The following is a 26,977-nucleotide window of genomic DNA, read 5'->3' as shown; positions in this document are numbered from 1 at the left end:
ATGGGCCGAGAGACGGGTGTCGTTTCATATACAATCAAGTTAGAAGTCTTTGGTTAATGTTGGTACCACAGGAAAGCAAGAGCGGGCTGCGACAGTGCACCGTCACGTGGGAAGATGCCTACATACCTGCACCGAGTCAGTGAAAATAAAAATAAAAATAGGATTGTCAAACTTAAAAGTGTTCAAACATGGAGATTTTATCTATTTATACAAATAAGTAACTTTTAAATGAAAGTAAAGGGAATACACAAGAAAATCTCAAGTTACAACAAATCACTTCTGTTCATGCTGAAAAACAGTGCAGCATAAAAACATCAAACTGTGAAGGAAATAAAAAACAGCAGACATTCATGAGCACTGGTATGTATTCTGTCTCCCCCTAGTGGCGGCTGCTGCCACAACCCATCACTAAGTACAGGTATGAACGGGCTTCCCCCACTGACACAAGTTTGTGTATTTTCTTTCTTTTTTTGTGATTTTTTAAAATATTTTTTTATCTCATAAGTAGATTAAAGCAGGTTTCACTCAGTCTTGAGTTAGAAATGAGGTATACAACAGCTCCTTTTGCCTTAACTGATGCTCCACACTTTGTCAACATTACAAAAACCAGCAAACCAGTGTGGTGGGTCGACAAAACTACAACTCGATGCATGGCGGATCCACAAGAGCATCTTGAAAAAATCTCCGGATCACATAATTGAACTAAAGCGTTAAAGCAAAGCCAGATCGTCATCAGTTGACAGTTGGGATCATTTGTAGAGATCAAACAGTCGTAATTTGACCACAAACTGTACATTTTAGTTTATAAACCATAAACTGGCTTACTTTAAAGGGATAGTCCAGCATTTTTTAAGTGGGATTGAATGAGGTAATCATCCATAGTCAGTGTGTTAACTACAGTAAATGTCAGTCAGCACGCCCTCAGTTTGGAGAAGCAGGCAGGAATCTCGACACAAGAGTGAAGCAATGTGCTGCTGTGGACGGAGGCAGCAGCAAAATGTATTTTAGCCACCGAAAATACAAAAATCTAATTTCAATTTAAGTGTGCGCTATATTTAGAATATTTTCACCCCTTTACCTTGCCATCAGATGTGATTTCTGAAGGGGAATTAAGCAGTTACATCGCTCTCATCACAACCAGACTCCATTGAGAAAAGAGCGATTTTACTTAACTGAATACAGGAGCTGCTGGTCTACTGCTGCCTCAATCAGCAAGTTTATTTTTGTTATTTTGTGACTTTGGCGTTTAAAGCAGTTAGTTCAGATTCACCAAAGTCACCCAAACCCAACCCAAAGTAACTAACCGATTGAGGCAATGATTGATCAGCAGCTCCTGTGATCAGCGAGCTAAAATTACTCTTTTTCTCAGTGGGGTTTGGTGGCTTTGACGAGTGCATGATGGGGAACTGAAGCTAAAGGCATCCCTGTTGGAAAGGTTTTTCTGCAGCAAGGTAAAGCTGTGAAAACGCACTCAAAATAATATTTGAAGAGAGAGTTATATCGCTCTCTTCAAAGCCAGACTCCATTGAGAAAACCAGTGATTTTACCTTACTGCACACAAGAGCCGCTGGTTTACCACTGCCTCAATCAGCAAGTTTTTTTGTGTTATTGTGCAACTTCGGCTTTTAAAACAGTTAGTTCGGATTCACTGAAGTCGCACAATAACACAAAATAAACTAACTGAGGCAATGATTGACCAGCAGCTCCTGTGTTCAGCGAGCTAAAATTAGTGTTTTTCTCAGTGGAGTTTGGTGGTTTTGACAAGTGCAAGGTAAAGCTATGAAAATACACTCAAAATAATATACACTTAAATTGATACCAATATTTTTAGATGGCTTAAATAGGTTTTGTTGCTGCCCTCCATCCAAAGCAGTGCATTATTGAACTTTTGCCTGCTGCCTGATGCCTACCGCAAGTAATACACTGAGTACAGATAAGTACCTCATACAACCCCACTTTTAAAAATCTAAACTTTCCCTTAAAAGCTTTAGTTAATCAGTAGAGACTCCCCTCTGGACAAAAAAAACAAAAACAAAACAAAAATCAGTACTCTCATGTCTCACCATTAAAAATAAAAATCACTCAAACACCCGCTGGAAGATGGAAAAAAGATGCACCATAATGGTTTGCAGACTGCCCTCCCTATTCGCTCTTTATAAGACACTCACACACTCACACACACATCCACCTGCTGGAATTATTAGTAAAGCTTTTCTCACAGGTATTCTCAACCTGTCTGAGTCACACCTAAAAAACATAGGTAGCAACATAATCATCCCACACTCCAAAATGCCCAGAGTGCACTGTTTTGTTTCAGTGAAAACAATGCACCAGGTGAGCTCAAGCTCTCCCCGACACACACACACACACACACACACACACACACACACACACACACACACACGACAATGCTACAATGCTCATGTCTTCTACGTAACAATAAGGCATAAATGATAATGTTAATCTTCTTTGTCAAACTAAGAAAGCCAGTGATCTTGCCCTCTCACACTATACAAAACAAGTAAAGGCATAAAGTAATATTATAAAAAAAAAATCAAATGATTGTTAAAGACAGCACAACAAATCAAGTCCACAACGACTCAACCCAAAAAAAAAAACCAACTATTAAAAAGATTAAGATCAGATGCTTCAGGGTCAGGAGTGCCAGAACGAACACTTCCTGTCGAAAAGACCTCGCAGATACACGACAGACGCGGGTGTCAGCGACTCACGCACCATCACCGAGGCGTGGTCTCGCATTCCTTATCCTATTTTTTGGTCATGTCATTTTTCAAAAACAAACAAAAAAGAAAAATTGCAATAATAAAAAGGAAGATTTCGGGGAGTTTTTTCTTTTTCCGAGTAAGCATGATAAACACTACATTCAGTCTTGATAACATACTGGTTCAAATATAAAATATGAATATCTTACACGTGTTTATATATATATTTATATGTATAGAATTAAGAAAAGATCGTTTCTCTAATTCTTAAGTCTTTCCTCAGATAAATATTTCAGTAACATCCTATGGTGCCGACGGCAACTGGTTCATCTCGCCAACACATGTTCAACTCTTTAGTAACTACAAACAGCACTGGAACAGGACTGAGTCCTTGAGGCCCGCTGTGGCCTTTAGAGACGGGGAAACCAGCAACGTAAGCAGCCAGACACCCGCCGATAGCTGCAAAGAGAAAGGCTTTTACTTTGGCAAGAAGGATTTTCAAAATAATATTCAAACCTGGAAATACCCCATAGATAGTAGTACTAGAAAATAGCAGTAGTAGGTTGTCCTTTTATGTGTGGTTCCTAAGTATGGTTCATCAGTATAAACTTTGAATGGCGAGCCAGACAGTACTTATACATTCTACACTGTTCTATACACAGAAATGCCTAAAGGTGAACCTTATGTTTAAGTGCTGCTGAGGTATATTCAGTCAAAATAATTCAAACGACAGAAAAGAAGTACACAAGAGGATAACATGGACAGATTTCACTGCTTACAGTCTCAGCGATTTCACCATCACTGTTCGTTTTGTTGTTTGGAAGCAGCAGAACAAAGCTACTTTTCATGTGGGGTTTGGTTGAATGTGTCGCACATGACAGCCCAGCGCTGCATTGGGTAAGATAATTTGGCAGGTTTTAAAACTAGTCCACGGACAGATTTGGGGAGCAGCAGCACATTGTGTCATAGCATGCTGGTTCAAAATGGCGGCACTGAGCGGAGGTGCGGTGTGTTATCTGATGATACGATCTATGCATTTACACAAGTGAGCCCTCCAGACAGGAGGGTTGAAACCACAGAACCTGATTTTCACAGGGTGCAGTCATAAAGCTATAGGAAAGCATGCAGGCCTCTCAACAGCTCCACTCCACCAGGAGTTTCAGCAGCAAGTTGTTAAAGCTAAAGTTTCTGTGATCCTTATCCAGCAGCACCAAATCAGGAATATCCGGTATTGACCGAGGTGGGAGAGGAGGAAAACAATTTGTCAGCAGTGTGGCGAGTAGAGATCGTGTGAACGGCGTGCTCGGACAGGCACAGCAACTACTGAGGAAAACCACTTTGGTTCAAGCTGTTGTTTTATGGCTGAATATTAGTACAAAACCAAAAAACAGAACCTTTCTATTATGCTTCAGAAAAGTCCAAAACTGCTACCAAAACGGCCAAAACAGAAAAAAAGGAAAACAAGCCATCACATGGCTCAAAGGAAACCAGGATCAGGCGTTAGGGGGGCGAGGCCCCGGTGATAAAAACCAATTCAAAACAAGTAAAAGGAAACTACTCTCTCGTGCCCCAACCCGCCAATCCCTCTTTTTTGGTCAGTTGTGCTGCCAATTAAAAAGTCGAGCGATGAGACACTTTTATCAAATCAAAAAAGAAAAAGTTCATCTTTGGAAAATGATCATCAAAATATTGCATTTCTATATTCTGTTGACAATGAAGAGAGATTCTGTACTCATAAATATATCGACTAGACTAAACTACACCGACTACACACAGCAATTATTTTAACAAATATTTTTGGTATATCTTAAAGTACGTAAGCCAGTCGAACGACTGCAGACAAAAAAAAAAAAAAAGACAGAATTTCATTCCTCCCAAAACAGGCAGACTGCAGCTCATCAATCCAGTTTTTTGGTACAGATACTGTGCACAAGTAGATACGACGGTACTACTATTAAAAAAAAAAAGAAAAAGAAAACATAAACACAATACAATAACCCATCTAGCCAACGCCACCATACATCTGGTGTATGATGACCACGCCCCCTGACTAGCCCTCCCCCAAAACAGACCAGTCAGCCACAGAGCCACGTGGATCATGCAGTTACTGAACTCTCAGCACCTGCCTGAGCTGTAGACAACACATGCAGACTTCTATTTTCTACCTCTGAATCCAAAACATAATGTACAGTTTTCCAATGGACCACCATCCAAAGCAAATCAGCCTCAGTCAGACACGGGGCTGCATGTCTGCAGCTCTTTATAAAGCTCTCAACGCAATGTTTTCAGTCATTTTCTATCAGTGTCAATAATCCGCACCCAGACCGGCATTTTACAAAAGCTCAGGGGCAACAGTGCCACCGCAGCAGAATGTAAAACTCAGTGTTTCCAGAAAGAGAGACCCAGAGAGACACAACTCTCTGACCCTTAAAGCAATGATAACCTTTATATCGGCCACTTATTACTTGTTTTTAAAGCCTTATAACCACGATTAAAAAGTGATAGTTAAATCTTAACTTAATATTAGACTTACAAAGTTCTGAAAATGTCAAAAAATAGACAGCAAAGATAAAGAAAAAATCTACAATATAACTTTGATATGATTTACGTCAAGGCCTGTCCAAAAAACCCAAGAGAGATAATTAAAGATGGGGTGACACACAAATCCCCATTAGTGATGATGAATATTGTGAAATTAGTAGTAAATCAGTTTAGTTTGAATGCTAAAAGAGCAAAAATCCTAAGGTTTTTGGTTAGAAGTATTTCAGAGAAAATTCTGACCTGGAAATAGGAGGATATATATATAGCTATATATATATAGATATATACAAAATGTGAACAGCTTGATGGTGCCGAGGACATTTTCTTCCTGGACACTTTTCAAGGTTCATGAGGAGCGGCAGGCCAACAACAGTGTCCATCTGGCTACTGTTTGTGGGGAAAAAAAACATCCAAGAATCATAAAGGAGAAGACAGGAAACAAAACTAAAAACTAAAAAGTCAACCTCAACCTCATTTGAGGTCGTTTTCTTTTTGGTGGCAGCAAAAGATTAAATAATGATAGATACAATGGAAAGAATGTAGGGTGGTTAGTGAAGCGCAGAGCCTATAATCGAACGCCCTCCCTATTCCCTACGTGGTGTGAAAGGAGTAGTGCACAACGTAGGAAATAGGGCGTTTGTTCAGGACGCAGCCTGACTGGCTTCACTGAGCCTTGGAGGCAGTGGTAATGGTCGAGGCTTGCACAGGCACAGCAGCCGCGGCGGCTTGATGATGAGCATCAGCGGTGACCTGCAGCCCCCCCGTCCCGGCCGACACCAGGCTGACGGGGTTGAGCAGCGACAGGTTTGGGGGGTTCAAGAAGAGCGACGTTGGCACCAGGTTGGGCGTGCTACCGGCAGAGGTGTTGGCGAACAGCAGGTTTCCGCCATCCAGAGAGGTGATGGGGATCGTGCCGCCCGATGCCAGAGCTGTGGAGACAGAACAGTTGGCGTGTTTAGACGGAATGTTTTGATGTAATGAGGACTGACAGCTCCGCCCTCAGAAATGACTGGACCTGAGAAGTACCAGTGAATGGACCCTCCTCAGCTTTACTCGGATCAACACGTGTGTCTGCTCCGTCTCTTCTAGTTTAAATCAGTAGGTTTCTCAGGTAACAAGGCTGGGCGTCGCAGTTGTGTGCACATTTAAATTGACGCAGGAGAGGGAACAGGCTACATTTTACTAAAGCAACAACAAATAGAATGTTTACTTTTGCTGTTTTATACTAAAGACTAATTATTTCGGTTTAATAAATTGTGGTTATTACTGCTTTCATTTAGGATGAACAAGATTATTACCAGCCTCTGTAGCAGCTGGGCCCCAAAAAACACCCCCCTTTTGTTCCCCCTATGTGTGGTCCTGCTTATGAGTCAAAAACTAGACACATAAAAATAATTAAACTGATTTAAAACTGATTCACCGCAGGACTTCTCTTTCTGCAGGACTTGTTATTTCATCATCAAACTGTATCGTCGCTCAGCAGGATTAATGAAGTAATTTTCTCTCAGCACGATTAACCTTAATGGGTGTGGCCTGCATAATGTTTCCTTAATATGCAAATACAGTGCAGCCTCATTAAATTTTTGCTTTAATTATACAAATTATTTGAACAATGGGTTATCTTCATAAACACACTATGAATTTTAATAATGTCTTTTTTAAGGTAATTTCTTTTGTACATGCAGTGGATGTTATTTTTGTTCATTTACGACTCAATTTATTTGGCCATTTTATTTATGAATTAATTAATTCGTCTATTTCCTAATAAGTCAGGTTTGGTCCTCCATACAAAAGGTTTTTAAACCTGGGCTGCAGGCCAGTAGGAAATTATATAATTATATTCATTTTATTCTTATTCTTGGTGATGTGATTAGGATATTTTTCTGGGTTGTCACTTGTTTGTACCTTTTAACTTTGCACCGTGTACAGCTGTAGCTTTTAAAATATTTTATTGTACTGGTACAATGACAATAAAGGACTTCTATTCTACTTTTGTGGTAAAATACTCTTGAACTCATCACATTATGTACTGCATTTTTCCTCGTCACTTCATGTCACGCTACTAATGATTAAACTGGCTTTTAATTGAACAGCATTTAACAGTTCATACAATCTGTGTGAGAACATCACCTTGGTGTCGCTGAGAAGCTATCTGTGTTCTTTAAATGTAACCCTCTAAAACTGAGCGTAACATTAAATAACTTTAGAGCCCTTCATGATGAGAGAGACGAGCTTTAAATTGTGTCTAACCCGTCAGACTCTGAGCTTTCAGAGGCACTTTGAATGGTGACAATCAGCGTTTCAGCCACAGCAAGCAGCCGTTTCTAGTGATAATGTTTTCAGTTTTATTATGTAAATAGTTTGCAATTTGAAAGTTTCACACAAGCGTGCAAATATGTGTGTGTGTGTGTGTGTGTGTGTGTGTGTGTGTGTGTTTTGAGTTTTCAATGTGGAATACATTTTTTTTTTCCTGTTTTGAAAATGTAAATCAATTGCAGTCTTCCATATATCAACAAGTTTTCTATTTTTCAATCATGTGTAAAACTTACATATTTATTCTCAGAATTGAATGAAAAGATTGTTTTAATTGTCACATCGTCTACTAAAAAAATGCCCCGGACAATATCTAATAAATGTCTGTAACCCACTGAGGAGAGGGTGTATTTGCACCAAACGAAAAAAAAAACAAAGTTCCCGGTTGACTATGAAACAAAACACTTTTATTCCCCACTGGGTAATTTGTTTTGAATGTCAAATATGACGGTGATAGGCCTGTCATGATACCTACTTTTGTTTGACGACTTAATGTCACAAAAATAATCACGACAAACAATATCATTATCATTTAGTGATCATTTTATGCCACTGATATAATGATAATATTATAGTGAAATAATGCAAGTGCAACCTTTCAAAGAACAATTAACCATTAATTCTTAGAAAACAGAATCATGAAAAAAATATTTAACATATTTTAAAAAGTAAGTAACCCCTGTTAATATGAAATTATCATACCTTTGTAGGAATAGCCAAAAATGACTCAGTTAAAGACACAACGGGCAGTATCGAAGTCAGCAAAATGATCAAGGTCACGTCCATATACTGTACGATAAGCTGATAACGTAATTATCGTGACAGGCCTATATGGTGACTTTACACTACACCAGAGGGAAAGGGTAGTTTCCCTGAATCTTAATATGTATAACACTCGACACTGACTGAAAGAATAAGCTCAGAATTTGTAAATGTTTCACTGCACTATGTCCACATGTCTCAGTGTCTGTGTGGGCTTTAGGGGGTTTTTAAAAAGTAACCATTATGACATCCTGTTAGTTCTGGCATCTAGTTCAGTTTTTATGCTTGCCCACTCTCTCATCTTTTCAGTCTCTGTAAAGCAAGTGTTTAATATACATTCATTGGTACACACCTTGGATGGTAGCTAAGGTGCTGTTGCTCATGAGGGCAGGACTCAGCGCACTGCCAAGGCCACCAGGAGTCAGACTGAGGGCCAGGGCACCCCTGGGAACACAGACACACAGACAAGATCACTTAGATCAATACGGAGTACACCTGGAAACTTGAAGGATCAAGTAAATGTAATAATTGGAGGCCTTGATTGAACATAACCAATACTAACCCTGGAGCGAACTGGGACGAGGCCATCAGTCCGGGGTTGAGCCCAGCAGCAGCAGCCATAGCAGCAAAGCTGGCACTGGTGGGTAACTGGGCACCCTGCAGCGCCGCAGACAGCCCTGGAGACGCCACCATCACCTGACCCGTCCCTAAAGTGGTGGCTATGGATGTCGGGGCCTGGGTGACTATGGTTTGCGCCTGAGTGCCAATTTTGCTCTCCGTGGTCGTGGACTGAACAGGTGACGGGCTTAAAGATGGAGAGCTGGCTGTAGTAATCAAAGGTGCAGCAGAGATGACGGATGCAGTGTTTGTGGCTCCAACTGTTGTGCCTTTGAGGAAGGGGCAGGGAGGAAACATAAGTTAACATTAAATTTTAACATAACGTGTGATTGGATATACACTTTTATCATGGCAAACACATGTCGTACACACCTGTGAAAGACAAACTGGAGACGCTGGTGCTGGTGAGAGGCATCACTGGGTTTACAGTCAGAGTGGTGGGTGTGTTAATAGTTGGGCTGCTCACAAGGCTTGCTGTGCTGGCCACCTGCTCAACAGAATCAGAGGGAGGACTGAATGAGCTACTGTGTTAAGCCCCTTTTACACTGCCTGTTCAAGGCGGGAACGACGCGTGGTTATTCCACCTCATCGTTATGCATAAAAGGTGAAATGGCGGGACAGAGTTGTTTCACCTTTAGGCCAGCAGAAGACGCAATAAGGAGCCGAAATGATGTTTGTGTAAAAGGGACAGTTGATAGGAAGGCACGGGTGTGACGTTTTGAAGACATAATGTTCGCTACCTGCCGCTGGGAGATTTAAAACACAGCTGATAGCAGTTAGCAGCTAACCCAAAGACGAATAGCAACTGAAAATGTCTGTAAATTAGGGACATAGTGACGTCCAGGAGCTCCTTAGCCTCAGAGCAGAGGACAAGATCAACTGCCATATAACAGTGACACGTTATGCCATAGTTATTGTTTAAAATGCATCGAGGAAACATATCTTATTTGTCGCACTAGAGGCCGATGGTGTAGCATTACACAACGCTTCTGTCACGGTCCATTTGCCTCTGGAATGCCGGCATGCTATCTACAATCACACACTGGGACGACCTTATGCCTGCATTGATTGTTTCTGTATTAAAAAAGCAATTAAGGGTCTTCCCTGCTGCCCTATCATGGGATCTTTGTGTAAAACGGGCTGCTACAAACAAATACCGTTCAACAAACCTTTTGGCGTTGTAGCTAATTCCAGAGAACAAGGAAGAAAATCCACGTTCTGATAAATTTTCAAATAAAAGTGTAGCTGATCCTCAAATTGATGGAAGAACAGAACAGGTTATCTAAATCAAGAAAACAATTGTTGAAGAATCATTTTCATGTGAGTGTGTCCATCTTTACCAATGGGCTACTGGGGGTGAAGATGGTTTTGATGGGGGTGTTGCCTCCTCCGCTGTTGCCGCTGCTGGGGGGGTTAATCCTCTTCTCTTTCTGCCGGCGATTGCAGAACCAGACCCGAATCACCTCCTTCTCCATGTTGAGCTGGTCAGCGATCATGGTGATCTCTTCAGAGGTAGGTTTTTGGTTCTGCTTGAAGAGGGCAAAAAAGCCAGGGATTCCCTGTGAGCACTGATGAACTTTGAAATGTGACAATTTTATACTTTTTACTAGCTAAAACACTTAATGTTCAAACTCAATTCCCCTGCTTGGATCGCTATTGTTAACTTCAGGAATATGAGTTTCTAACCTCCAGAAAGCTCTTTTCTAAGGCCACTCGGATGTTGGTCTCAATACTGGTCCTCTTCTTCCGTCTGCGGTTGATCCCCTCTATGCCCATGCCCGGGGAGCCCAGGGCACTGGGGCTGGACAGGGCCTGGTCAGATGTCAGGTTCTCTGCACAAACAGCACCGACACAAAGAAAGAGAAGGAAGGTAAAGACGGGACCTCAAAGAAACACCACCCACGCTGTCCTTTGCCCGTTACGTGAGACCAATACTGATGTGATGAAATCAAAGAATACATGTGATCAAAGCGTTCTCGCCCTCATTCAGGTGGGTTCAGGGACAAACCTGCATCGTTGAGCCACTTCTCCAGCAATGGCTTGAGTTTGCACATGTTCTTAAAGCTCAGATTCAAGGCCTCAAAGCGAGAGATGGTAGTTTGGCTGAAGTCGTTTCCGTACAGCTTCCCCATGGCCAGGCCAACATCCCCCTGGTGAGAAGGACACAGAGAGAGAAACATGAAACAGGGAAGCACCAGCATCACAATGAATTTAACCTGCAGCACTGCCTCAATTATGATACGTACAATACAGTGTAATTACAGATCCAACAATCACTGAACCTGTGTGGATCAATCAGTCTATTCAGTCTTACACACCTGTGTGAAGCCCAGTTTGATACGCCTCTGTTTGAAGGTCTTGGCAAACTGTTCCAGTTCCTCCAGATCGCTAGGCTCCTCCATAGTGGGGGTATCCAACCGTTTGGGTGGTGTCTGACTGTGGGGCAGGGACTGAATAGGTGTGGCTGCTGTTGTGCGGGTTGGAGTGGCAGGCTGCTGAGAAAAACAAAAAGTAAAGGTTAAGAAGAGTCTGAAAAAGGAAAATATAGAAGAATGTATCAAGCAAACGTGTAAAAGTTGGCCTTGTGTAAGCACCGAGAGGAAGACTATATTTCAAAGTTTAAAATATGAGTTTGCATAGTTACGAACCTGAGTTGCAAGGGTAATGCTTGGTTGAGTCGGCAGGAGGTTAGCTTGGCTTTGAGGTAGTTGAGTTAGAAGACCCTGGGCTTGCAATATGCCTACAGAGTGAAAGACATGGGAGATAAAACAAGAACAACTTTATAAGAATCAGAGACTTGAACTATGTATAGATATCTTTTCTTAATTTTGCATGCAAATCAAACACTGCAAGTGTCTTCCTCACCCTGCTGGGCCTGCGGTGTCTGTGAGATGATGAACTGAGCGGGCTGCAGTTGTGTGGCGATCGGGTGGCCGGGCTGCACCAGCACAAACTGAGGCAGACTTAGATTCTGGGGCTGTAACTGCTGTGAGAAAAAAACAATTATCATTTAATTCAAAAAAGTAAACATTTTTAACACCACACAGCTCCACAGCGTTGTAACAATGACTGCACACATTCAATGGTTTGCACCATTACAACAGCAATTTGTATTTAGTCATTTGCAGCAGCATAGTTCAGTGTCATTACATAAATTCTTGTGGAGGAGTTATTTAATTAGAGAAATGATCCTCAGGTGCTCTGCTGTCTCCTGGTCGGAGCCATCACACAGTCAGCACTGTTGTTTTTGTGGCAGTCTGTCTAGTCTGACACCGAACATGAGTTATTTATGTTTTACTGTTATGTCCATATTACCCACATTTCAGTTAGTGAACAGCTGCTGCATTTATCTCCAGACAAAAGGTGTCCACAGATTAGACACCTAGACTTAATGCTTTTTTTTTTTTTTTTTTTTTAGACCTTTTAATTTTTTTCAAACCAAATTTAAGACTGATTTTTGGACAGGAACAAGCAGGTACGTACAAAGGTAAGTAGTCCATATGTGTATTTTTAACATCAGAAACGGAAGAAGTGGACTTTCACACAGAAGAGCTTGACTCATTACACAAAAATAAACTGAGAGGTGGATTAGGAACATCAGTTTCAGTTCAATTTTGCTTTCAGTAGTCTGACACCCATTCACCGGGAACTAACTGGTTATCTTTTAAACAAGAGGAGAACAAGAACAAGAAAATGACAAGAGGCCTTTCCTTTTGGTCCAGCACTCCACTGACTCAATGAGCTTTAGGGCGACATTTCAAACACTATCCATGTAAAGGTGGGGAAATGTTCGTGTTTTGTGTTGTATATGTGCTGCCCTATATTTTATTTTCTGTATCTTTGCTGACAGAAAGCCGACTAGCCACTTTAACATGTGGAAACATAGCTCATACTGGCCACCCTCCATTCACTAGTCTTGTATTGCTTTGGAAACAAATTTTGGACATTATTCCACTGAAACAAAATGCAACTATCTAAATTAAACAGTGAGCTTCATTCACAACCTTCCAGGGCTGCGAGTTTATTTACGGTAAGTGTTGTTTAAATATTATCTTGAAGGACTTGCAGAAATGCTGTTGAATGGGTGATTGTATCTTACGGAGGCGATCTGGATGGGCTGCGACAGGGGGAGCTGGGTGATGGGTGTGGCTGCGGAGGCCGAGATGCTGGCCCCAGTGGTGCTGTTCTGCTGGCTGGCTGAATGCTGCACGGCTGCGGCCAGGAGTTGGGCTTGGGCCTGCTGGATCAACAGCTGCTGATGCGCTGGGGTCAGGGTCAACTGGAGAGCCGAAAGACAGAGACACAGACAAAGGTGGACGAGACAGACGGAGACAGACAGAGGGACGCAGTGATGATGGGAGGTCAGAGAGAGAGAGGGGGGAACAAAGATGAAGAAAGTGAGTAGCGTTTAGGGAAATCAGCTTTTGTGTTATATCATAGCGATCGGATGAGTTAGTGTTGTCACGATACTTTAGTTTTGGCTCCAATACCCAGGAAAAGTTCAGTAAACAAGACGACTACAAAACCACAGCAGGATATTATAAAAAAGGGAAATTTTACACACTAGTCTTGACATGTTGGCTAGGATTCTGTCTTCATTAAAGGAATACTTCACCCCCAAAATGATCATTTGTATATCAGTAACTCAGCCCTTATGACCTTAAATTCATGAGGAAAACTTTGTTTTTCTTGCACGCCTCCACGTGAACAAAGGAAGGAACAAAGGAAGTAAGGGGGACCTGGTTTAACAACAGCAAAACTACATCAGGACATCTGTTTACAAACTCTCACATAACTTGTGCAGTATAATCCAAGTCTTATTTATCCAGTTGTATGCTCAGTAATTTAAAACTTGCTCATTTCATTGGCCAGGAATTCTGCTGTCACTCACCCACGCCTGTCACTTCCTGGCAAATAAACAAGCTAGGAGGCCGAATTTTTAAGGCAATGCATGAGCAGAAGACAAATGCACATGCTTGCAAAATTGCAGGTGTTGTGTTGTAATAAATGTTGGTGATTGCTATCAAAAGGAAACTCTGTAATCTTTCAGTTATTGCTGCAAAAAATGTATTGCTGTTGGCTGGAGGGCCTCTTACCCCCCCAACACTTCCTCAGTGGAGTCAGAGATGTCAAGTTACGTCCCACATGATTATTTATTCTTTTAAATCAAAGGAAGACTGGGCATTTATAATAAAATATGGACACCATATGTGAACTTCATTGATAACCTGTAGGTCTTTTCTTTGAATACCCATTTCCTCTTTGTTCTCCTTTCTTTCCAACTGTAATATTTATTCCATTTTTTGTTTGCTTTGTTTGTTAAATCTGTAGCTATACTCTTAGCATTGTTTTGTGTCCTGTTTGTCTTGTCTGGTCTGCTTGAGTGTATTCCATGTCCAGATAAAGAGTGAACATTAATTGTTAAAACAGGAGGAACATTCTCGTTTTTTGAGTGAGTTTGGTTGTTTTATTTTTCCTTTTTTGTTTTGTGAAAATGCAACAACTGTATGTGGACTTCTATTGTATATTATGAGTGTAAAATGTTGTATTTCATGTTGTCAAACATTACAAATATTGCATGTGTTTGGGAATTGGATACATAAGACTTGGATTATCCTGTACGAGTTGTGTAAGAGTGTGAGTGTTTTGAGATAGTTCTGCTGTAGTTAAATGTGGACCCCATTTACTTCAATTTATCAAGAATATTCTCAGTTATTGGATTCTTTAATTGCTGTGGAGGCATGCAAGAAAACCAAAGTTTTCTTCACAATGTCAGCGTAAGACGGGATGAGAAGCTGACATACAAATGATCATTTATGGGGTGCAGTGTTCCTTTAAGTGCAGTAAAATAAAAGCTTAATTTACCCAGGCTATGCTCTAGTTTTGTCAACAACAGGTATTATCCGATGCTGTTGCCAACAGTCGTTTAAATGGCTGCTCCAGTTTACTGTCATGGACTAGACTGCAGCTCTGTCTACTGATTTCACCTTTACTTCATTATTCAGATTTGTATGAACACACCCTTAAATGGATTCACCATCATGCTGATGACATTAGCTCAAGATGTACATTTTTACATTGACTGAAACTTTACAGAAAGGTATCAGAGTCACATTGAAACTGTTGCTATCGTGGCAACACTAACATGAGCTCAGACAGGCAAATGGAGAGAAGACTCATGCAGCTGAGCAAAGTGCAAATGAGCATGTTGATGTCATGTTCAAACTCAAATCTACATGCACAGTAAACATTCACCCCCGCATAGCATAATAGCAGTCGGTCTTCTCATCTACAGTGTGACCTCAGGGAGAACATGGATGGATATGAAAGGCGCCGTGTGGTTGGCCTGACTGTGAGTGTACAGACACATCAAGGCTATGTCCAAACCAATCCCTCCATTTTCTGTAATGGAAGAATTTTGGACATAGCCTAACAACCACGGGGATGAACAGGCAGACATTAGACACCGGCAGCCACAGAATCAGGGCAAGCGATCATGTCATCACCCAATCTCTCAGCCAGGGTTGATCATATTGAGGTGTCACCCCCGATGCATGGCTACGACTAGGTTTTTAATTCAAAGCAATGAGGCAACAGGCCACTTACTCCTGCAATCTGTCCCCCGGCCAACATTAGCTGGGTTTGAGGCAATACGCTCTGCTGGACGGAGGTCGGAAGAGCGCTCGAGTCTTCCGACTTAGACTAGTGGAGGTGAAGCAAAGAGGGAGGCTTAGAGGAAATCTTCCTACAGGTGTTACCTGAGCATTGTTGACAGCATAAAGTAAGCCTAAATAAGTGCCTTCATTGTTGTTATAACAAAATCTGAAAATATTTTAATTGAAAGCAATGTGAAAGGATGTTTAATTCAGTCTAAATAAAATCAGCATAACACTAAAAATACAACAAAACATGAAATCTCTGTGCTACCTGAGTGGCTCTCTGAGAATGAGCCTTTAGTCTCTGAGCAGGGAGAGGAATTTGAATTAAAAAGGAAGTGAGAAAGTGGGTATTTAAATGTGCTGCAGCCTTCAGAGACATGGAAAGTGAATGGAAAGGGAGGGGAGAGTTGAGATGCTAATTAAAATAACTGTTATGCAGTGCATGTAAATTCTGCATAGATTTGCATATTCTCGGCCATCTGTTTCCGAGCAACCGCAGAGCAGCTAATTAGCATACAGGGTTGATTAATCTGCCGTGTTGCCAGGCGACACAAGGAGAGCCTGGCTCATTTAAATGAACTCTTTCTGCTTGTGTGAGTGCAGATGAGCAGACCTCTGTGCAAACTTCAGACCTTATTGCATTGTAACTCTACAATTAGGACGTGTCACTACACCTAAAAAACATCAGTTAGACATCTGCTCCTTGTGAAGAAACATGACAACATAAAAGTTACGTGAGGTTAAGTGAAGTGTGATGGTGTGCAGCATGTGTTACCTGTTGGAGGAGGGCTTGTGCGTGTGCATTAGTGATTGCACTTGTGGTTGGCACTGTCTGCCTCTGAAAGTCCAACCCATTGGTTTGGATTCCTGAGGACAAAAATAAAGTTAATGCAACGTCCTGTCAGAAGAATATTGTGGTTTAACTGGCAATATAATCTATGTTATTGGTTCAACACAAAAATGAGGAACACGATACTGAAAGCCCACAGCGAACCTGTAGAAGCATACTTAAGGAAAACAAACTGCTGTCAGGTGCAAGGAAACATATTTTTAAAGAGTGACAGCATGCTTAACTGCGATGGTGATCCACAGTCGTTACACAGCTGCATAAATCTGTTTAAATGCGGGCTGGTGAATCATCACCAAATTAAATATTAACACCATGGGCTTCCACAAAAAATTGCAAGCATTAATATTTACTTAATTCAGGTTTACACAATAGGAATATAAAGACTGAATCTACGATGTTGGATACTTCATATCACAGAATCACAGAAGCACAAATTAGTGTTGTATTCACTAAGCACAAGTGAGGGAAACTGCTCTGTGAGGTAAACACTTCATTTGACAAAGACGCCTGCTAACAAGGATTTCGGAAAGCAGCCGTGTCTTTTTTAATGAGACGATGATACAAAAGGTGGACAGTAGTGTACTGTTTCTGATTTGCGCTATAAAAAATGTTCATTTTTTGGCTATTAATTTGAAACCTGTTGAATGAGAAGGCAAAACTTGACACATTCCTGATTTCAATTCCAGTTAACAAAATGGAAAAAAATAATCTGGAGGTCACTCACCGGTGTTCCCGTCACCACTTTCCATTGCACATTTAGTAGTCTCTGACTGATTATTCACTTTAGCATCTGGAAGAGCCAGACAGAGACAGATAGTGAGACAAACTCACACCCGCTGCCGGTAAAATAAAAAACACCACACTGCCTCAATGATGTGAAGAGCGCTCTCACTTTTGTCACCTGTATCCTATAATTGCATGACAATTCTTTCCTGCAGCAACACTCTGTCATACTCACCACTCAAAGTGGGAAACAACACTGCTCGGCAAAATCAGCCACTCAAATCAACTGCGTTTACAGTGAGATTGACATAATAACTGTCACGTTCCCACGATCAACTCTTATAAGTGACATTTTACCTCAAAAGCATGCCATCAGCATCAACATATCGCATGTCACACATGGACGCCGAGCAACAACAGCTGAGCTCCGCCACAACCTCATCACAAACTCACCCGCTCTTGCTCCACCTGTGTTTTCCAGCATGGTTGCAGAACCTATCATGGAAAACTGCCTCTGCCGGGCAAACCCTCCGACAGGGCGTCTGGCTCTCTGTTCCTCCTCCCACTCCTCCCTCTCTTCACTCTCCACTGGTCAGCAGTGAGCAGAGTTCAATACAGCTAGAGCTACACACAGACACAGTGGCACTGTCTGCCGCACGGTTCACTGAGCAACACTGGGATACGCACACTGGGAAAGCCAACAGGGTTTAGGCAAACAGCTCTCCTTCCCTCTCTCTCTCCCTCTCTGCACTCTTTTCTTTTCTTATAGCTCTGCCCCCCCCCCCCTTGCTTTTACAGTGCCGACTTTGCACTCACTCTCCCTCCCTCCCTATCTCTCTCTCTCTCTCATGTGCCAAGATTGTCTGTACTTCTGAAAAAGTTCGCCCTCTCCCTCTCTTGCTGGAATGAAACAAACGACAAGTGCAGCTGGCGGCCTCCTCCAACTCCGCTGCCCCCCCACCCTCCTCCTCCTCCTCCAACTCTATAATGAAGCATAATCAGTATTCAGCTGATTAAAGCCGTATGCAAATCTGCCCCTGCCTCGTTAGCAATGCAAGGCTTTGAAGTCCTGCGAGCGACGCATTTCACACCGGGCTCTGAAAGCTTTCTGCATAATTTAAACCCCTATAAATATTTATCAGCTCATTAGCATATTAATTGGATGGCTTTTGGAGGACGATAAAAAACAGGGGAATAAGGACGACACAGAGAAGGGGGGGGGGGGTGCTCAAACTAGCACTTGGCGCAGAGCAGGGAGGGGAGGCAGCAGCACAAGACCAATTATTGTGCGAGTGCACGGCTAAAAAGTAATTAGCTAAGAGCAGGTAAAGGGTTGAAGATATCCCAGAATGCAGTGTGAGGCCTGTCGGCGGTGGTCTGGACATGTTAGCAAGGTGGACTGCATTAATAGAACGTCTAAGACTACTCGTTCGGAGTATCTCCAGGAGCCATGGAGACCGGGCCTAACTGCTAAAAAGGGGGGTCTGGGGTGTGAGTGGGAGGGGGACTCGCTCAATCGGAAATAAATAACTCCACATTAATCCACCACAAGCCTGTCATTACTGCGAGACCCCCTGTGGCTAAAGCATTCCTCAGCGAGCAGCTACAGAGAGTGGGTGGCGGGCTGTTGCTGTCTATGTTTATGAAGTGTTTGGGGATTAGCATATTTAGATTAGCTTTACATTCCATTAGTATTTCATTTTGGAGCCCTTTAAAATTCATTTCCAGACTGCTCTAAGAGTTAATGCAGCGGGGGAACGGCCCGGCTCCGGCGCTGCACAGGTGTCCAGTGAATCAGAATGACTGGACAGGAATGCATGGCTGTATTGTGGTCTACAGGGGAAGGGGCTTACTGGCTAAATCCACAACAACTGCTCCTGGCTAAAGCTCTAATCAACTTCTTCACTTATCCCGCTGCCTGACGAAAGGCATTTACATACTGGCTGACCAGATCAAACAATGCCAAGAGGGCACGGTGGCGTTAACACAGTGTGCGCTGAAAAACAAACAGACCTTTATCAGCAGGGTGAGGACATGAGGGGCAAGTCTTGAGTCACTAAGCAATGGTGGCAGCTGTTTGTAAACAGCAGCGTGCTTTTATGTTGAACGACCAGAGACCTTAAACCACTGGTTGCCCTGACGTTTTTCCTGAAATGCCCTGTAAGATGAGCTCAAGCACTCCCTTATCATCGACACTACTCATCAGCTTCCAGGTGTGTTTGTTTGAACCAATCTTAAACAGGACATTATCCATGATTATTAAAAAAGGGCTGCGACTACAAATTATTTTCATTATCAAGTAGACTGACTGTTGTTAGGTCTATAAAATGTCAGAAATGACTAAGAAATGTCCTTCATAATATACCAAAACTAACAGTGACATCTTAAAAGTAGCTGGTCTTGTCTGATAAACAGTCAAAAAAAAAAAAAAAAAGCGTTTACGATCATATAATTCACGGAAAAGATGAAAATCCTGACAATTAAAAGACTGGAGCCAATAAATATTTAGTATTTTTTTCTAGAGTCACACAATTACTATCAATTACCTGACAGTTAGCGTATTAATCATTGACTAAGCTTGGTCTCTGTTTTCTAATTTCAGTGGCCTTGGCTAAAAATTTTTAAGACAACCACCTGATATGGCAGCAACTACATGTTTCAGCCATTTTCCCATTACTTTTAAATGTCTATTTCTGCTTTCCTGCTCGCATGGTACCTCGGTTTCTGACCCACATTAGTGATGTTAGGGTGTTATACCTGTACCATGGGCTTGTTGTGGCTGGTAGTTTGAATATTTTAACAACAATAACACTTGTAATTCCATTTATGTACTTATAAGCCTTCTAAAAACAAATATTTGGATTAGGGCTGAAACTCCCAATTAATAAATTAATTAAATGTCCTGGTTGTTTTTTTGTTTAGTCTGCGAAATGTTAAAAATTGTGAGAAATGCCTACCAACATCCAAAATATTTAAGGTATTCAAATACCTTGTTTTGTCTCACCAAAGGTTGAAAAGTTCACTATGACATATGACTAGAGCTGGGTATATGTACTCAGTACCTTTTAAGATATAATGTGCAGGACTTTCCGAAAAACTATGTATGGATTAATAAAGAAATAATCCCTCTCAATCATCATTTATGACCCCCTAGAAATGTGGCAGTGTATATATCTGCAGAGACTCTGCCCTCTGTCTGTATTTTCTTCTAATTATCTTTGTTCCAGACGTTTATGGGCGTGTACCCTCACAGGGCTCAGGTAAGATCGGGGCTTTATAAAAAGGCAGCGACCAGGTGCCAGACTGTGAGCAGCAGGCACCCAAGAGGCGACACACCAAACAAGAGTGAATCTGGGGTTGGCTTTTACTTTGACAGGCGAGTGTGCTCACAAACAAAGATACTCTATAACAAAAGATAACGCATTACAAGCTGCACCAATGCTACAAAATGGTATACGGTTCAAGGGTCTCATTTATAAACACTGGGTACGCACAAAATGAGGCCCGAAAGAGGCGTACATCATTTCACGCTGAAAAGTTGAGGTCTATAAAAAAAGACTTGATGTTAGAAACTTTGACTCATGCTTATGAACATTTTGGAGATGGGAAACTTGCGACGCATATGGTGAGGTGGAAGCCTGATTGATATTCTTGGCTTTTGTCCGTATGTACATTTATAGTATGGATCCTACGCACTCTTTAAAAATGAGACCCTGGGTTTCCCAAGTGGGCGTCATCATCTCTCCCCTGCATGTCCCCACCTTGTTAAGAAATGTAGTAAACGTCGTGTGGATGGATGAAAGCAGATCCAAAATTATACGACACTATATTCAATACAAATTCAATGTTTGTTCCTCATCGTGCCGCTCATTTTTATCTGCTAGCTAAATGTCTGATATCAACTGAGTGTAAGATCACGTCAGCTGTTGCCAGACCTCGCAAGGGTATGTTGCTAAACCAGAGACAAAATTAATTTTCTTTTCACGTCTGTCTAAAAAAGAATGCAATTTTTAGAGTCAGAATGTTTCGAAGGGTTGGAGCTCGTTCAAATGTGTCTAATATTTACCTTAGTGACTAAGGGGCGAAGGAAACAATCATTATCTGTACTCATGTTTACTTTCACCATTGGAATGAATGGACTCAGAGCTGCCGCTAGTCTGCCAAAGGGGCGGGGCGGGGCAGCGAAACCCCCGTGACACAAATACAGGAAATCAATCTAAAGTGGGCCGACTTGGTTTATCAATAGCCTACGACTACTCTGCATAATATACCTTTAAGGTTATCTACCGAAATAATCCAATACCAAGTAGTATCAAAACTTCTCAAGTGAAATGTTACCTACATTCGTATGGTTTTATTCACAGCCAATTACCGCAAGCATTCTTTGACTTAATGGCACGTGTGAGTGGCCCACTAATACAGGAGCTACAACCAGTACAGTCTATGGTAAGGTCGAGCACAGGACGGAGCTGGAAGTCCAGCGCACCAAGACGCCAGTGATACCCAGCCCTATATAGGACAAAGTAAAGCAGCTTGATACCCAGAAAATGTTTAGTATTCACTTGTCCTTGTAACTGCAGAGTTACTTCTGTTTGGAAATCCCTGTCCCACACAATAAATGAACACTAGATCATACCCCAGACCACTCTCCACTGCTGATCTCTTCAAACAACACAATGTTTGGTTAAAGTCCAGCCGACTGTTTACCAAGATGGCCACTATGAGATCTATACAGATGCCACATCACTGTGAAGAACCTGGAAGGGGTCCGTCTTTCTGACCTCTTCAACAATCACATCATGCAAACAAATAAACAAAAGGAGACGTGAACGCAGAGGCAGTTATCAGCGGTGCACTTCAACACATGTACAGTTACTTGGTCGAGCGGTTTGCAAAACCCTGCTGTGGAACAACGCATTACACAAATATCCTGCGAAGAGAATTTTAAATAGGTATCTCATTAGCACTGTAATATGGGGAGCCTGGCTGAATACTGCAGAGCTGTTAATGTGAGTGGAGAGATTCAACATGAGACACAGCAAAACTTAATTAGCACATCCACATTCTGTCCTACTACCTATTTTCCTCATCTTAAACACAGATACATCAAGGCCACTTTTCTAAATCTGGACCAGTCTGAGCACTAAGCACACTTTGGGACAGTCAGGATGTATAGACACGAGAAGATAATCTGTAAGGGCGTTAATAACCAAACAACCCAGAGCTTCCTGGTTACAGCTGACTCAATTCGAATATCCAAGCTGTTTAAAATAGCTTTTAATACTAAACCAGAACAACCTGACGACAGATGTTACACACAGCAGCACCGGACTGAGCCCACAAATGAACAAAATACAGTGCAGTGTAATTTGATAAGGAGCAATGCGGCTAACACCACTGTAAGACACTGTGTGGTATCTCCTGGGTGGTCATTAGCCAACTGTCTACAGGCTGGGAGGAAAACTCAATCTAACTGAATTAAAGTGCAGTTTCTGGGGTGGTGGTGAGTAAGAATATTCAGCTACTTCAAAACAGTGCATGCAAAGGTTAGCCATGATTCACTAGTACAGCATGATGGTGCAAACAGCCTTAATTCACATATAAATTCACCACCTAAGCTGGTTTCAGCATTAACTGCTGCTTATTCATGTGGTGTGTGTTTCACTTTCTTGTTGTAACAGCAAAATACTCTCACTTTTGCCTCATCTATTTAAAGAAGGCATATTATGGCAACTTTTTTAATAGGCTGAATATTTAAAGCATGTTTCAAATTGTAACATAAAAAACCTTTCATGAAACTCTTGCCAAACATTTACTTGTGATTTTAATAGCGGCAGACACATGAGAGTCATCAGGAACAACATGCCAATTGTAGCTTGGCAAACGCATCCACCAGTCCTAACCTCCTCTGTGTCTTCTTTTCCCAAAAGCCCCCCCATTTTGTAGATTATCTCCTGTACCTACATGGTGCGCAGGTAGTCATTTTCCCTCCCTCAAAAAAGGTTTTGCATATTTGTACCTCTTCCAGATGCTTAGCATATATAGCCTGACATAACTGACATGTTGGTATGTTGCTATTTGTCTTAAAGAAACCCTGTTCTTACAGATAAAGTCTAATCTTCCAAATGTCTGCTGTACCTGGGTATAATCACACTAAGGCATTTTGGCACTTTAAACAAGATCACCGGGAACAAGTAACTGTTTGGAGCACAGCACACAGCTCTGATTAGTTATGATTTTCTTCCTCCACAGTGAAAAAGCTTGTCTGACTGGAGCCTTCGTGGAGGCCTTCTCAGTACTTGGAGATGGCATGTCCTGAATTTATTACCGCAGATGATGCATTATTCATAACAACTGTGTTTACATCCATGAATATTCATGATGGAACTACAAGGCTGGAATGAGGGTGGAACTGAAAAACTGATTAAATGAGAAAAGTAGCCTAAGTGTGAGGACGACAGAATTACTTTGCGTCTGTTCTTTAAGTAGCCCAGTTTAATAAGTTAATTATATATTTTCTCTGTAAGTGAGCCTGTTTGCAGATGGTGGGTGTAATTTCACAATATGCTAACAAACTCTTAAGTATCATGACTTTCCGCATGTCACAAAATTGCCTGTAATAGGATACTGTCGTTACTGTGTGCAAAGTTAACCCCTGTGATTCGCACAACAATGCAGGCAAGGTGTGAATTTTGCGTTTGTATCACAAGAAATACAATCAGCAAGGGCTCGACATATGAAGCTGACATTTATTTTTGAAGCAAACAATGCAAAGAAACACAAGAAAGTGCAGCTCCTTTTAATATCCTGTTTTGATTTGCAAATATGTCACAACTGTACAAGCCCCATACGGCAACGACAACAATAGACAACATGTCTGAGTCACTCACAAGCATCTATTTACTCTAACGGTAAAGAGGCCTTTTCAGCCAGCTTGAACTGTGAAGATTCCTGTATGACAGAAAAACCTCTCAAGAGTTACCGCAGGCTTTTGCAAACTAAATGGCAAACTTCGAGTAAAGAGAAAAAAAAAGAGTGCCATCAAGCTGTGTCTTGCCCGGCCATGAAACCTGCAGAGTGAATCGTAAGAATGCCCTGCCTGTTATTATTGTGGCTTTCCGGAAGTGGGCCTCACTACCCCTCCCCATGCCTTGGGGGGATACACAGGTACAATCTTTGTATTCAGTGCAGACAAGACTCGGTCATAACTCCTGCAACAACGAAGGGCATAAAAAGATACCGAGTTTTCAAAGCTGCTCAGTCAAGAGCGTTGAAAAGTTGTTCAAATAATTATTCTAATAAGATGCATTAACAGTTCAACACCAGCACCAACTGGATGCCAGACAACTCCCACATCTAGTAAAGAAAGTGCTTCTAGCGGAGTCCAGGTTCCCTACAGCTCAAGGAAAGTTAGATTCAAGACTTTTTTAAATGTCACTCGGAATAAAATTTAACAGAGATTTTACAATAACCAAAATAAAAGCAAAGAAAACATGAGCTGACATGAATTACTTAACATTACTTAGTTAAAACACGACATTTGGGGGAATGATCTACCATTTGTAGTTAGGTTTCCTGGGCGATTTTGTGTTTCTCACTTTACATGTGCCTTGATTCCCTTTGTGCCAAGTTTGGAAAAACGTTTTGCATAAAATACACCATGCCTCACATGCATTGCCTTGTATCGGTTTCAGCTATGCCGCAAAATCTTGGTTAAATGGCAAATTTTCATTGAATTTGCACTTCTCCATGACGTCCAGGGGACAGTGACTGCTAGCTAGCAAACAGTGGGTCCACTGATCCGAGCACCCAGTAAACAAATATGCGTGTTGTTTGTTCCACTATCCTTATCTTTGTGACATTAATGTGAGAGGCACTGGGTAAATTACTTTTAAAATTGTTTGTTTGAGATTTCACAAAACGTCAGAAAAAAAGAAAGTCATAACACCCTACTTCCCAAGTCTGAGCAGCTTTAAGACTTTTGAGAGATGGATTTAGATGTCTTGACACCAGTTTATCCCTTATCTTTGTGACATTAATATGAGAGGCACTGGGGAAAGTACTTAAAAAATGATTTGATATTTTACAATGCAATGTCAGGGGAAAAAGAGTTATAAAATCCTATTTCCCAAGTCTGAGCATCTTTAAGACTTTTGAAAGACTGATTAAAGATATCTTAACTCATTGGTTTACACCTTATTTTTAGGTGAATCATTCAGTTCCTTACAAGACTTTTTAAGGATCTGCAGGAACCCTAGGGGTCATCCCTACTGTATGTTTGCAGAGTCATGTGTTCTGGACTTTAACAAACATTGTAAGAGACTATCTTTGCATTTAAAATTGCAAACAAATGCAGCTTGAATGGTAAAAAAAAAATCTGACCAGCTACAGTGGAGATATCAGTGATTAAAGTCAAGAAAACTGGCCTGCAAATTTGAGGATGTAGGTTGAAATGAGTAGATGGGTGTTTTCAGCTTTTGACCCAGAGAAACACACACTGCTGAGGACATAAAACCATTTGAAAGGTCTTGATAAACTGTCATATTATGAGGATATTGAACTAGGGAACATAGGACCCTGGGTACATAGATACTCTCCCCTCGGCCCAACTTCAGTCAAACTGTAGTTGTACCCACAACTTAAAAAACAAGCAATAAGAGGAACACCTGTAACTCAACACTGACATCATTTTCAACAGCTAACCGCCACAACCATGTTTGTTTTTTAGCAACAGTAGGTGGACGCTAACATAAAGTTAGCCTCTGTTAGACTGGACCAAGTTAGAAGGGGTAGCCAGTTAGCCAGTGGAGATACACCCGTTTTAAATGTGAATAGATGGGGCCATATTTTTATGAACAGCGCAGTTAATATGGACATCAAGTGTTGTGTTGACGTGCAGTTATTGTGCCGCGCAGGATGAGCTCCAGCTCCCGGTCGGTCGATGGGATCTGCTGAAGTCCGCACTCTGGCTGAGGCAGGCCCGCATGAATAACACAACAGGCTGCTGTGGCTCCGCTGCGCCGAGCACAAAAGGCTGAGGGGAAAACGGCTCTGCTATAAAAACCAGGTCGAGCACAGGCACACCGAGCTCAGGCACCGCGTACCAAACACACACACAAAGCCAGGTTTGCTCCATTTTGTTTCACTCCCTCCAAACAGCACTTGGGAACAAACAAGCGCGGCCACTGCCCGGCTCGCCAAAAATGAATATGCAAACCTCTTTCAAAAGCCCCAGTGTGTGTGCATCAACACAAAGCCAAGCGCTAGCAGCCCGTGCTAACGCTAGCTCGCTAGCATCCTCATTTCAATCAGATTGCGTTCGTGAAATATCTAAATATGTCACATATGAACCAGAGTCACGTCGGCGATTACTAATAAAATATGCTAAATTGTATTTGTCGACAGAGGTATGAATATGTAGCGGCGTACAGCCGTCTAATCACACAAAGGGGGGAGGCATGTTTCCATGTAATTTGCCGTCGCACTGCAATAGCTCGTTTCCTCCTCTGTCAAATTACAGTCGGCTGGCTGAGTGTAAACTACAACAGCGCCCGATATCGTCCTCGTCTGTTTGTCAATCTGCCTCTCATCTGTTTTCCGTTTATCATAAATTGAGAGTAACACAGTTTGAATATGAGTATGAATATGTAAAATGCTGTAATCATTACCTGGTCCTGAACTCTCATCTTGACTCGCTGCTCCTCCGTCCGCCATTTTGAATATTTAACCCGAAATCCCAGCCCTGAGCCTGCCAGTGCCACACACATACATACACACACACACACACG

The 26,977-nt window shown here is 41.7% G+C and overlaps 1 protein-coding gene across 14 annotated transcripts; it reads right to left on the bottom strand.

Moving 5' to 3' along the window:
• Nucleotides 1-2,345: 2,345 nt before the first annotated feature.
• pou2f1b (POU class 2 homeobox 1b) lies at nt 2,346-26,977 on the bottom strand. 14 transcript variants are annotated; one of them, XM_049594494.1, is made up of 15 exons: nt 26,858-26,977; nt 17,191-17,256; nt 16,392-16,483; nt 15,564-15,659; nt 13,057-13,236; nt 11,823-11,943; nt 11,606-11,697; nt 11,276-11,452; nt 10,967-11,107; nt 10,644-10,799; nt 10,298-10,486; nt 9,330-9,444; nt 8,902-9,226; nt 8,692-8,783; nt 2,346-6,193 (listed from the first exon to the last, which is right to left on the bottom strand). In XM_049594494.1, the coding sequence occupies exons 1-15, from the start codon at nt 26,901-26,903 to the stop codon at nt 5,928-5,930; spliced, it is 2,154 nt and encodes a 717-aa protein (XP_049450451.1). In that variant the 5' UTR covers nt 26,904-26,977; the 3' UTR covers nt 2,346-5,927. The 14 variants fall into 14 exon arrangements, with proteins under 14 accessions (XP_049450451.1, XP_049450454.1, XP_049450457.1 ...); XM_049594497.1 differs by having other exon boundaries at nt 11,276-11,449; XM_049594500.1 differs by lacking the exon at nt 26,858-26,977 and adding an exon at nt 17,643-17,891 and having other exon boundaries at nt 10,298-10,483; nt 10,644-10,789; nt 10,966-11,107.

This window comes from Epinephelus fuscoguttatus, linkage group LG13 (genome assembly GCF_011397635.1).
Source record: "Epinephelus fuscoguttatus linkage group LG13, E.fuscoguttatus.final_Chr_v1".
In the NCBI taxonomy this organism is placed as follows: Eukaryota; Metazoa; Chordata; class Actinopteri; order Perciformes; family Serranidae; genus Epinephelus; species Epinephelus fuscoguttatus.
The sequence above is the reverse complement of the archived record's forward strand: the minus strand, read 5'-3'. Positions and strand labels throughout refer to the sequence as shown.